This window comes from Nycticebus coucang, chromosome 2 (assembly GCF_027406575.1).
Source record: "Nycticebus coucang isolate mNycCou1 chromosome 2, mNycCou1.pri, whole genome shotgun sequence".
NCBI lineage: Eukaryota > Metazoa > Chordata > Mammalia > Primates > Lorisidae > Nycticebus > Nycticebus coucang.
In genome coordinates, this window is record NC_069781.1 from 25,758,152 (window position 1) to 25,773,083 (window position 14,932).

General features: G+C 44.0%; 1 protein-coding gene across 2 annotated transcripts in view; it reads left to right on the forward strand.

The window, feature by feature from the left end:
* The window catches only part of SUSD1 (sushi domain containing 1), a 133,101-nt gene that overhangs the window by 90,169 nt on the left and 28,000 nt on the right, over positions 1 to 14,932 (forward strand). For both annotated transcript variants that reach the window (XM_053565695.1, XM_053565702.1), the window contains 2 exons: positions 5,034 to 5,125; positions 7,137 to 7,323. In XM_053565695.1, the coding sequence (XP_053421670.1) occupies positions 5,034 to 5,125; positions 7,137 to 7,323 (279 nt within the window). The remainder of the gene's footprint in view (positions 1 to 5,033; positions 5,126 to 7,136; positions 7,324 to 14,932) is intronic.

Genomic DNA, 14,932 nt, shown 5'->3' on the forward strand with positions numbered 1-14,932 from the left:
CTGGAAAAAACAAATAATAGTGGTAGAAACACTAACAAAAATGAAGTTCTAATTATCGAAATAGGCAGCAATGGGAAATTATAATTAAACTAAAAAAATTGAGAAAGAAAAAGGATCTGTATGGAAAAGGTTGAACTTAAAAAACAAAACAACAATCCACAACATCAAAATAAACAAAAAAAAAAAACCAAAAAAAAAAAAACAACAAAAAAAAAAACACAACCAAGAACAAAGCAGTATGTATATTTTATTGAATATTGTCTGGGCAACACGTGGTCTTCTGGGGTATGAGATGTTAATCACAGTTCTGATACAACTAACTGGAGGCTGCTAGTTTCTCAAACCCCAACAGGTAGACACCCTAAATCTCTCTTCAGCCCACTTAAAAGGCACTTTGAACTTGTTCACTTACTGAACAGAAGCTTTCTCAGGGAAGTGCTTGTCGCTGGAATCACTGCTGAAGTGGCTATCCACTTACCCTGTGTGTCAAAACTGGTCTTACTCTGCCCCCGAGGGTTAGGGCTGCAAGGCGGCTCAGACCCCGCCCTTAGGCTACTTGGTAGCTGGGTTACCAGTTCCCACCCAATTCCAGCTCTGCGACCCTGAGGGCGGAGCTTGCCGGGGCAGATGGCTCACAATGTCTGCCTGTGACCCAGAGCCAAACACTATTAGCTCCGTCTGGCTCAGCGGCTCAGACTGGGACCCTAGACAAAGGCCAGAGTTCTCCGCACTCCCGCTCAGGCTCTCCCCAAGGCAGTTCAGCTGAGTGCCAAGTCCAAAGACACCAAAACAGTTCACAGGTAAGGCCTTTCTGGTTTGCAGTCTCGCTGCTACTGAACTTACAGTTGCGGGCGGGTTTAGATGGATTGAACACACATGACCACTTGCTGGTTTTCCACTGTTTTAGTTCTCCTCTTGGGGTCCAGAAGTCTCTCGCTGACTCCCTGTATCCTCTCAGGGGTGATGATAGGCAGATCCCACCAGCCAGAGATGCCTGGAGTCCTATATCCCCAGACTCACAGTGCCCAGATGCAAGAAAGCTGTTACTTGGCTGCCATCTTGCTCCCCGGCAGATCTAATACTTTTACTTGGATAAGTTTGGGGGTTGATTGGGGCCAGTTTTCTCAGGTACCTGATACACCCTTTTGGTATTTCTATTCAGATCTTTTTATTTTTGTAAAGTTGTCTTGGATTATAGTTTTAAATGTTAATTCTTTTTTTTTTGGAGACAGAGTCTTTCTAGTGCTCTGACTACAGCGCTGTGGCATCATAGCTCATAGCAACCTTAAGTTCTTGAGCTCAAATGATCCTCTTGTCTCAGTTTTTCTATTTTTAGTAGAGATGGGGTCTCACTATTGTTCAGGCTTATCTTTAAAAATTTTTTCTTTATTTAATTTTATTATTATATTTTTTCTTCAGGCTGGTCTTGAACTCCTGAGCTCAAGTGATCCACCTTCCTTGGCCTCACCTCCCAGAGTGCTAGGATTACAGGCCTGGGCCACTGAGCCCGGCCTTGAATGTTAATTCTGTTTCAATGTTTTGTTTCTTCTTCAGAGACTTTAATTATACATATATTGGATCTTTGCCTATATTCCATTTCAACCACTTTATTTTTTTGTTCCTTTGTACTTTTCCTTGTTTTCATTCTTTTTGGTTGTGTTCCTGTACTTTTCAATGCCCCGTAGTAGATTTCATTCTACTCTGTCCTTCTTTAGGCACCACACAATTTAATCTTTATTTCTTACATTGTTTCATATTTTCATTTCTTTCCGGAACAGTCCCTTCTGTTTCATTTCCTCCCTAGGTTTTGTTTATCTCTGTTGTCAATTTTTTGATTCAAGGTGTTTTCATCATATCTCCAAATGCTTGTTTGAGGACATTTGGTTTATTTACAGTTTTTCGTTTCTAGTTTGTTAGCCTTTAGAGCTCTTCACAAACCGAAATATTTTGATTGTACTTTTTTTTTTAAATGAAGACTGCTTTTGTCTATTCTGACCCGATGGTTCACCGAGTTTCTAGGTGAAGAGCGCCCTCTTCTGTCACTGCGCAAATTGCAGTTTCTTTAAGGGATTTGTTTTGTTCCTTTGATAAGGGTGGGTATGCGTTGCGTATTCTAGCTTTAGATTCTCTTTTGCCTTGTAGGATCGTACATTTCCCTCTTGCTTCTTTTGCCCATCACCACTTTGTCTCCAAAGGGAGCCTCTTCCTTCCTCCCACTCTCCCTTCCCAGAAGCTGTGCCATTCTCTTGCCACTATCTGACCCCTCCTGGGCTTTTTATCCTTCCCTTGAATCAGGGCTCTGACTATTCCAGGTCTCTTTTGTAGCACTTTCACATTTGAGGTGGAATTTCTCTTTCGGGGAGCGAATCTAGCGCACTCTAGGGACCTTTGTTTCCCTCTTCTCTCTTCTCTCTCCATTGAGAGCCCTCACTCTCCACAAAGACTTGTGCAAGGGCGAGAGAAGCAGCTTTGCTGGCGTTCCGCCTTTAGTGCTCTATTTAACAGTAACTCAAAGTTTGTAGTCTTCTCTGTTTCCATTTATGATGGCGCCATATGTTTTGTGTTTTTTTTTTTTTTTTTTTTGCTCTTCTTGCTAATCCAAAGAATATTTTGGAGGACGTGGAGGGATTTAGATTTACGGGGCAGCTATTATCCATGGTAATGAGAACTCTGATCTATAATATATTCTTTTCACTATTGTTATTGTTTTGAGACAGAGTCTCACTATGTTGCTTAGGCTGGTCTCGAACTCCTGGGCTCAAGCTTCCTCCCACGTCCACCTCCCGTGTAGCTGGGATTACAGACATACGTTACCTCTTGTACACTCTTAAGTCTTTTCTACCTCCATGTCGTTATTCATGCTACTTCTTCTCCCTGAACCCCCTCTCTCCTCTTTAGTTCATTAATTTATGACATGTATTACAGCCTTCATTGTATTTTTGTTATATAGAGTGTAACTCCTCTCCTGGATTAAATGCATGTTATGGGCGGAAACCATGTCTTCTTCAGAATACTCCTATTCCAGGTGGTACCTGTGGTTCAAGGAGAAGGGATCCGGCCCCCATATACTGGAGGTGGCGAGTTCAAACCTGGCCCCAGCCCAAAACTGCAGAATACTCCTATTCCATTGGGTCGATGCAATACCAGCTGCTTAGCTTTCTTCTTATTGCTGATTGTTTATATTTAAATAATCAGGAATGCTGTACCTGCCACCATCCTAGACACTGGGAATACAACGATGAGGACATGTCTCTCCCCTCAGAGAGCTTTCACTTCCGTAGGGGTGATAGGCAAGGACCAATAACTAATTGCATAAAGTATAATTGAGTTAATCGCAGGATACTAAGGGGGCAAAGAGGAAATGATGATTGATTTTGCCCAGAGTTGTTCCCTGTATAAATGAAGAAGAAACAAAGTTTCAAAGAATTTGATGAACTAGGGGCCAAATCTTCTCTTTTCTTAGTTATTGTGTTAAGACATTTACATTCTACATTTACTAAGTTTCACATGTACCCTTGTAAGATGCACCGCAGGTGTAATCCCACCAATCACCCTCCCTCTGCCCATCATTCCCCCTCCCTCACCCCTTTCCCCATATGCTTAGGTTATAACTGGGTTATAGCTTTCATGTGAAAGCCATAAATTAGTTTCATAGTAGGGCTGAGTACATTCGATACTTTCTCTAACATTCTTGAGATACTTTACTAAGAAGAATATGTTCCAGCTCCATCCATGTAAACATGAAAGAGGTAAAGTCTCCATCTTTCTTTAAGGCTGCATAATATTCCATGGTGTACATATACCACCATTTATTAATCCATTCGTGGATCGATGGGCACTTGGGCTCTTTTTTTTTTTGTAGAGAAAGGGTGATCTCCTTTTTTCTGCTCAGGCTGGTCTTGAACTTTTAACCTCAAGCAATCCTCCCACCTCAGCCTCTCAAGGTGCGAGGATTATAGGCGTGAGCCACTCCATCTGGTCTGGAACTGTTAATACTATTGGAGCTGTTTGCATTTGAAAGTTTAAGAAATATGAGGTTGCGTGGATCACTACTACTTATCTGTAAATACATCTTCCACACCCAGTGGTGGGGTTGCCTTACCCCGACTCATTGGCACTTGTCCTTTCCCTTACCTGCTGTGTGGTGCAACATTTGAGGTATAGCCTGTGACCTGTGGTGCAGGTTTTCTCTGTGCAGGCCTGCACAGTGCGTAGAGAGGGGGCATGTCTACCAGCTTGGCTTCATTCACAGGAACCTGTCAGGCCGGGGGTTACACAATGCAGACTGGCCTGCCACGGGACCTGCTTTTTTCAGGTAATTTGGGAGTTGTCTTCATCACTGACTTACCATCACAGTGTTTCTGTGAAACTTCTTAGCAAGTCTACTGTATTATTTCCAGTTCACAGTCAGAGATCATTGTGGAAGAAAGTGACCTCTGATGTCAGAGTTTTGAATAAGTAGCTTTTATTGACTACTTGGGGATGTGTCCCTGTACATTAAATTATATCTTATCTGAACTAATTTTAGATTGATTATCATGAAACTGAACAGAGGCCAAGAAATGCTTCTTTGATCATAAGAGATGAGGAAGCCAAAACCGAGAGAACCCTATTCTCCCTTCCTTTTCATCATGAAAAACCTAATTATTTGGGAGAGCTTTTTTCAGATCTTCAAGGAGCAATTCTCTGCTGAGATGTTACTTTCAGCTCAGAATTTCAAACTGGTATTTATTTGTATAAATGAGGGTACCCACAGCCCAGGACGATGAATTACAATTTTAGCTTAAAGAAACAGACATTTTAAAAGAGGGATCCTCTGATTATATATCTTTGAATCTTAAGTCTTTTCATCAGGACTGAGTTTACCTAAACACGAGAGTGGCATATCTTTGAGATTGTGCCCACTGATTTCTAAATGAAAACACTGCAGAAGTCATCCTATGTGAACGTTTATCCTTGGAAATGGCTCAATGAAAAGGTAGTCTTTTTTGGTATAGGGTGGAAATTGACTTCTCGTGTCTTCTCTCTTGTAGTAAAACAGACCATCAGTAACATTTCAGGATTTAACGAAACCTGCTTGAGGTGGAGAAGCATGAAGACAGCTGAGGCCGAGGAAATGTATTTAGTAAGTGGGCTGTATTCGTGGATGTTTCTCTTGTGTGGGAGGTTTAAAAAATATCCACAAACCTAAATAGCTACTTCTGTAGCTACCATTAGTAATAGAAACTTTACTGTGACAATTGCAATAAGAAGTAAGAAAATGGCATATTTGAAGACAGAAACCTTAGGGAGTTGTGACAAAGCCACAAGTGTTATCACGTATCTGGGTGCTGTCCATGCTCACACTGTATTAACGGGAGGAATCCAGTGGCTTATGTACACGTGTCTCTGTCCTTCCCAGGGTCTCTGACCAAGGTCTGGATGTGTTGCCTAGACAGTAAAGGGGAACATACCGAGGAATATGTATATATATGTGTGTGTGTGTATAAATATATATTATACATATATAATATTAATATTTATTATATATAATTATTATATATGCATAATATTATTAAGTTAATACATAAACATATACTAACTGAAGAATAAGTTCCATTTTATTTTTTCCCAAAGGACAGTTTTTCTTCAGTCCTCAAGGACTCACCTCCTTACATGGGCTTTGGTGGAAGTTGTGGGGTAGCACCCTCTGGTCTAGATCAGGGCAGGGGTGTTGGGTCCTCGCGGGTTTCCCAAGCAAGGCTCCTGACTCCCTTGCTGTGAGCAGCACAACTCACACTGTAATGCAGCTTCACACAGGGCTTGGGAAGCAATAGGCATCGAAGACACTCGCTTCAGAAACACCCCTGACAGCTGGCGGCCTCCACTTGTTCCGAGTGATGAGCTTCTTCATAGCTTTGTCTTTAGGCTCTCACTGGACTCAGTTCCTGCAGAGAAAAGGCTGCAAGTGGCCACGGCCCTTTTTGGCACAGCCACTGTTCCATCTTTTCTTTGTCATCTTGGAGTAGGGACTTGAAAGAGCCATATATAGAGATATATATATTTTGAGACAGGATCCTGCTCTGTCACCCAGGGTGGAGTGCAGTGGTGCAGTCGTAGCTCAACGTAATCTTCAACGTCTAGGTTCAAATATTCCTCCCACCAAGCCTCCCAAAGTGCTGGGATTAACAGGCAGGGGGACCTTTTTTTTTTTTGAGACAGAGTCTCACTTTGTTGCCCTGGGTAGTGTGCCATGGCATCATAGTTCACAGCAACCTCAAACTCCTGGGCTCAAGAGATCCTTTTGCCTCAGCCTCCCAAGTAGCTGGGACTATAGGCACCCGCCACAATGCCCAGCTATTGTTAGAGATGGGAGTCTCGCTCTGGTTCAGGCTGGTCTCAAACTCCTGAACTCAGGCAATCCACCTGCCTCAGCCTCCCAGGGTTCTAGGATTACAGGCGTGAGCCACTGCACTTGGCTTAGGCAGGGGTACTTTTGAAGCTAGATGTGGTTGTGAGTAAGAGAGAGAAAGATCTTGGGATGAGCTGCTATGAGAAGAAATTAAGTGGAAAGAAAAGGGTGCCTCTCATTAAACTGTTACAGGAAAGTGTTGGGGAAGAGTGGAGAAGAAATTCTTTCCAGGTTTTACACTAGACCAGCTGGGGGAGTATTCTAATCCAGGTCCTGCTTAGTTCAGAGTTTCCATTTTCTTTCTAGGGAAGTGTTCTTTGGCCTTCCTCCTGCAGTTTTTCCAGCGGGCCTTTACATTTGGTGTGTGTGTGGTATTCAGGGTGGCTATAATGTCCATGTGCAATTTAAAATCATGCGCAATTTAAAATCGAGCACAATTTAAAATTGCACGTGAACTTTATGGCCACCTCGTACATGAGAGCAGGAAAGAGACCATTGCCAGTATTGGAGCCTCAGCCTTTTGTGCATTTTTATTTAAAAATATGTTTATTATACTAATAATACTCTGCATACAATATTTATGGTATCACCACTCTACTATTTGTTTATGGGTCCATTTCACTTTTTGAAGAAACACTGGCATAAAGAAGGAGAAAAGAAGAAAACTCATGACAAAGGGCAGATGTCAAGGCATCCGGAGCTGTTCAAGCCAGCAATTCACACAGTGAACATTTTTATGTTTCAGTTCCACATTTGGGGCCAGAGATGGTATCAGAGGGACTTTGCCCACGAAATGATCTTTAATATCACTACCAGCAGCCAGAATCCTGAGATATGCCTGGACCTGAGTCCAGGCACCAACTACAGTGTGAGCCTCCGGGCTTTGTCCTCGGCGCTTCCTGTGGTCATCTCCCTGACAACCCAGATAACAGGTAAATATTGAATATCAGCCCTTGGATTAACAAAGTCACCACAGAGCTGTGAAACAGTGATGCTTTCTATCATTAGGTAATGAACTTTGAGAGAGGGGGAGGAAGGATATGGAAGTGGAGAGAAGCTAAGAGGCCTGTAGCTCTGGCTGTCACGTTTTATTTCTTAAAAACGTACCTGAAACAAACATTGATGAAATCTGGGTAGTGTGTCCATAGGTGATGGCCACATACCTTCTAGAGGTTTAAAACATTTAGAATATATTAAAAAAAAAAAAAAGATTTCTTGTTACTCTTTCTTTCTTAGTAACATCCTTCATTTGCACTCTGTCGCAAGCGCTAAAGGTTCCATCAGAGGAAAAGAAATGGCAGTCCCACCGGAGACCCCTAGAAAATTCACTTTCCACACATTCCCTTTTCCTTCTTCAAACTGGTGCTACCTCCCCCCCAGCCCACACGCTGAGTGAACACTGAATGTTAGCTTCTTGATTCTTACTACACGGAGAAATTAAAAGTCATCGGATGAGGGCTTCCCACCTCCAAATCTCCCAGCCTCCCACATATTTCATTTTCCTTCCTGTCCCTGTTTGGGTGTGAGCCTGCCGTCCGGAGCCTGTGCATTAATCCCATCCCTTCTGGCCTAATCATCACTTCCCCCAAATAAATACAGAATTATTCCTGCACTGCCGAGCAGTTTACTGAAAAGAAAGAAAAGAAATACACAGACCTTCTCTGGGCCCAGAGTCCCCTTCGGCTACTTTGTCTTCTCTCGGTGCCTCCCCCCCACCCCCCCAATCTGGGAAGCATTTGTCTTCTCTGCTTTGCTGGAAGGGTCTGCGTTTGGCCTCCACCTGCCGCCTCCAGGGGTCAGTTGTGTTCTTATCTGATTTTCCCTCTCACCTTGACACTCTCTTCTTCCTGATATATCCTTTCCTTCGGTTTGTTCCTTCAGCCTTACTGGCTGTTCCTTCTCAGTCTTCTTGGCTAGCACCGTCTACTTTGGCCCCCCCCTTCAGCCTCTTTTTCTTCATTATCTACACTTTCTGCTTCGGTGATCTTTAGCAGTCTCAGGGCTGTAAATATTACCTATCCGCGGAGGATTTCCAGATACCTATTTCTAGTTCCAGTCTCTCCTCAGAGCTCAGACTCACGTATCAATCCATCTTCCGAGCTTGTCCTATCGAACACCTGCTTGGCAAATCAAACAGAACTTTTCCACCCAGGCTTCTCTATCTAAGTTATTGGCATTTCTATTCACCCAACTGTTCAGGCCCAAAAGGAGTCCTAATTGATTCTAATCCATCCTCAAGTTTCTAATCCGTCAATAAGCCTTGTTGTTCTGCCGTCTGAAATAAATTTCCCACTTTCCCCTGTGGGAAAGCCTAATCCAAGCCAGCAGCAACCTCTTGCCTGGACTTCCACAGTAGCTTTCTGAAGCCTATTTACAGGCTACCCTCCCTCACGTCCTTCCTTCCTTCTTTCTCTCTTACTTTCTTTCTCTCTTTCCTTCCTTCCTTTCTTACTTTCTTTCCTCGACAAAGTGAGAAACTTTGTCGCCATGGCAGAGTGCCGTGGTGTCATAGCTCACAGCAACCTCAAACTCCTGGGCTCAAGTGATTCTCTTGCCTCATCTTCCCAAGTAGCTGGGACTACAAGCACCTGCCACAGCGCCCAGCTATTTGTAGAGATGAGGTCTCATTCAGGCTCAGGCTGCTCTTGAACCTGTGAGCTCAGGCTGCTCTTGAACCTGTGAGCTCAGGCAATCCCAGAGTGCTGGGATGACAGGCATGAGCCACCCCACCCGGCCAATTACAGTAGCTTTCTAACTGGTTTTCCTGCTTTTGCTGTTGCCCATCACCTCCTCCCTGCCCCACAGCACCATCTCAGTCTCAGTCTTCACCATAACTTTAAAAAGATCACTCAGGCTGGGCTTGGTGGCATGAACCTATAGTCCCAGCTACTTGGGAGGCTGAGGTGAGAGCCCAGGAGTTCAAGTCTAGCCTAAGAAACATAGCAAGACCCTGTCTCTTAAAAAAAAAGAAATCACTCAGTAGCTAGAGTGATTTTTTAAAAAATGCATACAAGATCCTAGTCCTCTGGGTAGCTGAGGTAGGAGGATTGTTTGATGTCAGGAGTTTGAGACCAGCCTGAGCAAGAGTAAGATCCTATCTCTACAAAAAATAAAAATTAGCTGGGTGTGGTGGTGCACACCTGTAGTCCTAGCTACTGGGGAAGCTGAGGCAGGAGGATTGCTTGAGCCTAGGAGGCTGCAGTGGGCTATGATGACACCACTGCACTCTAGCCTGTGTGACAGAGCCAGACTCTCTTGAAAAAAAAATTCAGCTGGGCGTGGTGGCTCACACATGTAATCCCAACACTTTGTATTACGCTTTGGATTAACTGAGTTCAAGACCAGCCTGAGCCACAGCAAGACCCCATCTCTTAAAAAAAAAGCCTGGCATAGTGGCAGGTGCCTATAGTCCAGCTACTTGGGATGCTGAGGCAAGAGGATCACTTGAGCCCAAGAGTTTGAGGTTGCTGTGAGCTGTGACACCATAGCACTCTACCAAGGATGACAAAGTGGGACTCTGTCTCAAAAAAAAAAAAAAATTCATATGAGGACATATCGGCACCACCTCAAAATTCTCCAGTGAATTTCCATTCCAGTGAGAATGGGATCTAAGTTCCTCAGCATGGAACGTGTGGCCCCTGCCTCCCTCACTGAATTCATCTCCCAGTGCACTCCTCCTTTCTCACTAAGCATCAGCTGTGTCCCGGGCCTTGTTCCTTAAATGGGTTGAGCTTTTTCCTGCATCCAGGCCTTTCCATCTGCCTTTCAGTCTCCCTGAGACGTACTCTTCCTCATGGCTTTTCATAATCATCCAGGTGTCTGCTCACTGCATGGCTCTAGAGAGGCCTTGACCATCCTTTTCAAAATATCCTCCCCAATCTCTGCTCTGTTACTCTCCATCCAATTACCCTGCTTGAATTTCTTCTTCAAATTTGTTTTCTTTCTCACCTGCTAAAATAGGAGCTCTTGGAAGGTCGAGATTGTGTTTTTGTGTGTGCTCTACACTGAATCTCCGGCATGTACGAGCAATACTGATGCACAGCACCCCAAAGAAATGGCCAGTGGGTGGGATTGTGTTGAGATGCTGCTGCTTAGTCAGTAAAGACTTGATGCAAAAAAAAAAAAAAAGAATTTGCCCCATTTTGGGCTCGAGAGACAAGTGTTATTCAATTTGGGTGTTCCTTCCCACGGCGATGTATTAAAATGAACAGCTATTCCGTCTCCTACTCTTTGGTCCTTGTCATCTTTGGATGGCTTGCATTTCTAATTTGAATTAACATTTTATAGTTTTTGACTAGGGAATAGGAGGTTTTATCTTGATTCTGCCTTGTTTTGTAGGCTAAATAGAGGCCTTGTGGCTCAAATGCCCTGTGTCTGTGCTCATGGCCACCAGGGGACACTGTTGAGCTGTTTAAGTTCATTGTGACCGTGACGATTTTCTGATACCATCCTCCTTTAACGGATTCACAATTTAAAAAGAAAAAGAAAATTCAAGTCGTTAAGGTGTTATGAAAGAGTAAAAAAGAGGGCGGCACCTGTGGCTCAAGGAGTAGGGCGCCGGTCCCATATGCTGGAGGTGGTGGGTTCAAACCCAGCCCCGGTCAAAAAAAAAAAGAAAGAGTAAAAAAGAAAAAAAAAACCCCAACTCTGTTTAAAAAAGGGGAAAAAAGAAAACCTTATGTGTGGATGTGAAGAGGTGTTCCTGGTTGTTTATACCCTTTGTGACTTTGTTGCAGTAGGGCCGTAAACTTTGAATTTTTGGCAGAAATGCTGGACTAAGAATTTAGACCTGGGAAATGCAGCAGCTGATTTCCCAGAAGAGAAGCTAGTGGACTCTCCCTTCTGCGTATCTTACAATAAACCAACTCACTTACTAATGGGAAGAGGATGAAAACAAGTGCTTTAAATATATTGCTGACCTCAGAGGAGGGTGAAGGTTCTAGGAATGTTGAGGGACAGAGGCAAGTGTTTCAGTGAAAGCAGGGAAGAGGGGGGAGGCGAGGCGGGGGCCAGACAGAGATGCTGCTTCCTGGTGCTCCTGACTCCTGGCTGACACCAGTGGTTCACTGAACGCGACACTTCAGAATAGCCTCCCCATTCATAGCCCTTTTAGGACAGGGTGAAGAACAACCTGTCATCCTTGATATAAGCCCCACAGAGTCAGGACAGGGTTCACACATTGGTTATGCTATTTTCTTGCAGAGTCTGAAAGCTTGTAGGCAAAATTTTCTTCTCAGAGGGCAGAGGAGGAAACCAGAGAGGGGAGAGTGGCAGAGTCCAGATGGGAGAGGGGATCAGAGAAAGTGAAAAAGCAAAGCAAGGTTCGATGTGGGGATAAACCAGACCACTCGTACATATGACATGGTGATCATTTGATGTTGAATGTTTATGGTGGAACCAAGAATGCTGAAAGGGAAAGGGGGAGGGTTTGTGGGAAGGCAATCATTTCTTCCCCCATCTACCTTCAGTGCCAAGCCTGGCAACTTCCATGAGAAATTTCCCATCTTGGGCTGTGTTCATAAGAAGAGGAAGTTAGGAAACCTTGCAGATGTTTAGGAAAATGACTGAAAACATGGGTGCGTCCCAAGTGTTTCCCAGACGGTCATTTTCTTAGAAGGTCCAGCTGGAGTTGCCCTGGTTTTCCTGCCCGGCCTCTGACACTCCTCTCTTACTACTGGATGGCCTCAGAAGGAATCATGCTGGGTGGGGAGGACCAAGACCCTTGAGTTGTTCTGCCATAGTCTTCTCTTCCAGGGCTGGCTGCCCACACACCATCTGAGAACTCTGTACCCCTGTGTCCTCAGTGAGACCCCAGCCCTCTGACTGGTTCCAAATGGCTGAAGCTGCGCCAGAGGCCAGGGGAAGCACTGGCCTTTACCCAACTGTTTTTCTTTTCTTTTTTTTGTAGAGACAGAGTCTCACTTTATGGCCCTCGGTAGAGTGCTGTGGCCTCACACAGCTCACAGCAACCTCCAACTCCTGGGCTTAAGCGATTCTCTTGCCTCAGCCTCCGGAGTAGCTGGGACTACAGGTGCCCGCCACAACGCCCAGCTATTTTTTGGTTGCAGTTCAGCTGGGGCCGGGTTTGAACCCGCCACCCTTGGTATATGGGGCCGGCGCCTTACCGACTGAGCCACAGGCGTCGCCCCCAACTGTTTTTCTTTCAAAGTTGTTGGTGGGCCAGGCATGATGGTTCATGCCTGTAATCCTAGCACTCTGGGAGGCCGAGGCAGGCGGATTGCTGATTTCAGGAGTTCAAGATCAGTTTGAGTAAGAATAAGACCTGTCTCTACTAAAAATAGAAAAAATTAGCTGGGTGCTGTGGCAGGTGCCTGTAGTTCCAGCTACTTAGGAAGCTGAGGCAGGAGGATCACTTGAGCCCAGGAGTTTGAGGTTGGTGTGAGTGAGTTAGGCTGACACCATGGCACACTACCCAGGGGGATGGAGTGAAACTCTGTCTTTAAAAAAAAAGAAACCAATGTCATTGGTGGACACAGGCTCTTTGACATCCGGGTCACTCTAAGAGGGGGCATGTCTGCCATTCCATGCTCCCACAGTCCACCTATTTCTCTCATTCCCAGCACTCTCCCAGTTACTTTCTGGTTCCAAATCAACTCCCAAGTAAATGGTTATGTGGGAATGGGTGTCTCCCAGCTCCTCAGCCACATCTGAATCTCAGCTCAGTCCCCACTGAGACAAGGTGATCCATCATAGAAGAAAACTAGCTGGATGGGTTGTTTTCTTGTATTAACTTTAGCTTTTATAGAATATAAATGGGAAGGTTTCCTTAGATCAGAAGGCTAGAAAGCAGGGTTTCTTTGGGTGGTGGGAGTTGGGAGGGGCCTGCTGTAAGGTAACAATTTAATTCAGCAAATGTTACTGATTATGTACACAGACCTGTGCTACCTGCTGAGGCTGGTACAGAGATGAAAAGAAACTGGTTTCTTCCCTCTGGGAGGCCAAATCTCAGGACTTTATCGATAGGAAGTTCTATGATTTATGGTAGAAGCTACTATTTTTTTTTTTTTGCCATCAATTTTAATTTATCATGCCCTGGGTGGCGTAATATATCTGGAGAGGTGCCTGAGGGCTATTTTCTCTCTACTTTTAATAGAAATTTCAGAAAAGCTGCATTGTACCAGGTTCTCAGGCAGTAGAGCTGCATTTTAGTTCAATTCCTTCAATTACTTGAAGTCTATAGAATGGAGTTGGGGCCTGTGCTTAGTTATGCTGCAGATACAATTTTGTTCTATTTTTGTTCATTTTGGTCAGTTTTACATTACATAGAGGAATTTTAACATGGTGGACCTCCTTTCTTTTGTTGACTTAATGGTTTGCTTACATTAATGCTTTTCATCTTTCATTACATGTACTACAAAATCTCACCCCAAGGCTATTTAATTTTCCTTTCAATATTTTTTGACATTTAAACATACAAAAATTTTATGTAATCAATTCTATTGATGCTTTATAGTTTCTGATTCTGGTTATGGTCAGAGAAGCCTTTCTCATCTGGAAATCTGATCAGTTCTTAATGTCTAGTAGTTTCTTATGCTTTTTAATAGTTTTGCATTTGCATTTAAATCTTAGGCCCATTTGGAATTCATTTTGATACCTGATGTGAAGCTACATTTACGTGATAACCACCACCCCCAAACTGATCAGCCAGTTCCCTGCCCGTGTCACCCAGAATAGTCTCACATTTATTTGGTTTTCTTTATAGACTGTCTAGCCCTTTTCATTGCTTTGCCTGTCCTGTGCTTATACCTTGCTGTTTCAATTATCGTAATTTTATCTTTTAATGTTTAATATTAAATATTTTGCAGGCCATGCTCTGTTTCGTTCCTTTTCTCCTTACTCTTCAAACTGTTCTTTTTTTCATTTGCTTCTAGCACAGAATGGATGCTGCTCACCCCTAAGGAGGGGAATGAAGGTTTCCTGACTGGTATGGCCGGGATGAAAGAACCACATTTTCCAGCCCAGGCAGGACCGGTTTCTTGCTTTGAGTCTGACTTAGTCAAAATCAGCAACAAGGCTGATGAAAGGAGAGGGGATTTGCCCAGGACAGTGTTTTGCAAGACAAAGGACAGCACCTTGGGAAATATGGCTGAGAGTCAAGTTAACCTCGAAATGTGGCTGAGAATCAGCCTGATGAAGTTCAGGCTTCTCAACTAAAGAGAAAAAGTAGACTGTTGATATAGGTGGGGAAGGCCGTAGACTAGCAGAGCAGGAGATAGTCTAAAAGTCACATGGTTGACTCAACCAGCTGATGGTGGCACCTTGAAAGCTGCAAGAACATCACTGGTCTGGGAAGGAGCATCGCAGTGGGAACAAGCAGGGAACGGCCTTCTCTGAGCTGAGTGAGCACTTTATCCTACTGTTACTGGGTGGTTTTAAAAGGTTAGCCAAGAGATTAGCGGAACTAGAGTTATTAATCTTGGAGAAGAACAAACAGAGGAATAACTTAAAAGAGCCCAAGGCGGTTTCTCACACAGAAAAGAGTGACCAGTTAATCTCTCTGTGGGTTGAAAACAGGAAACT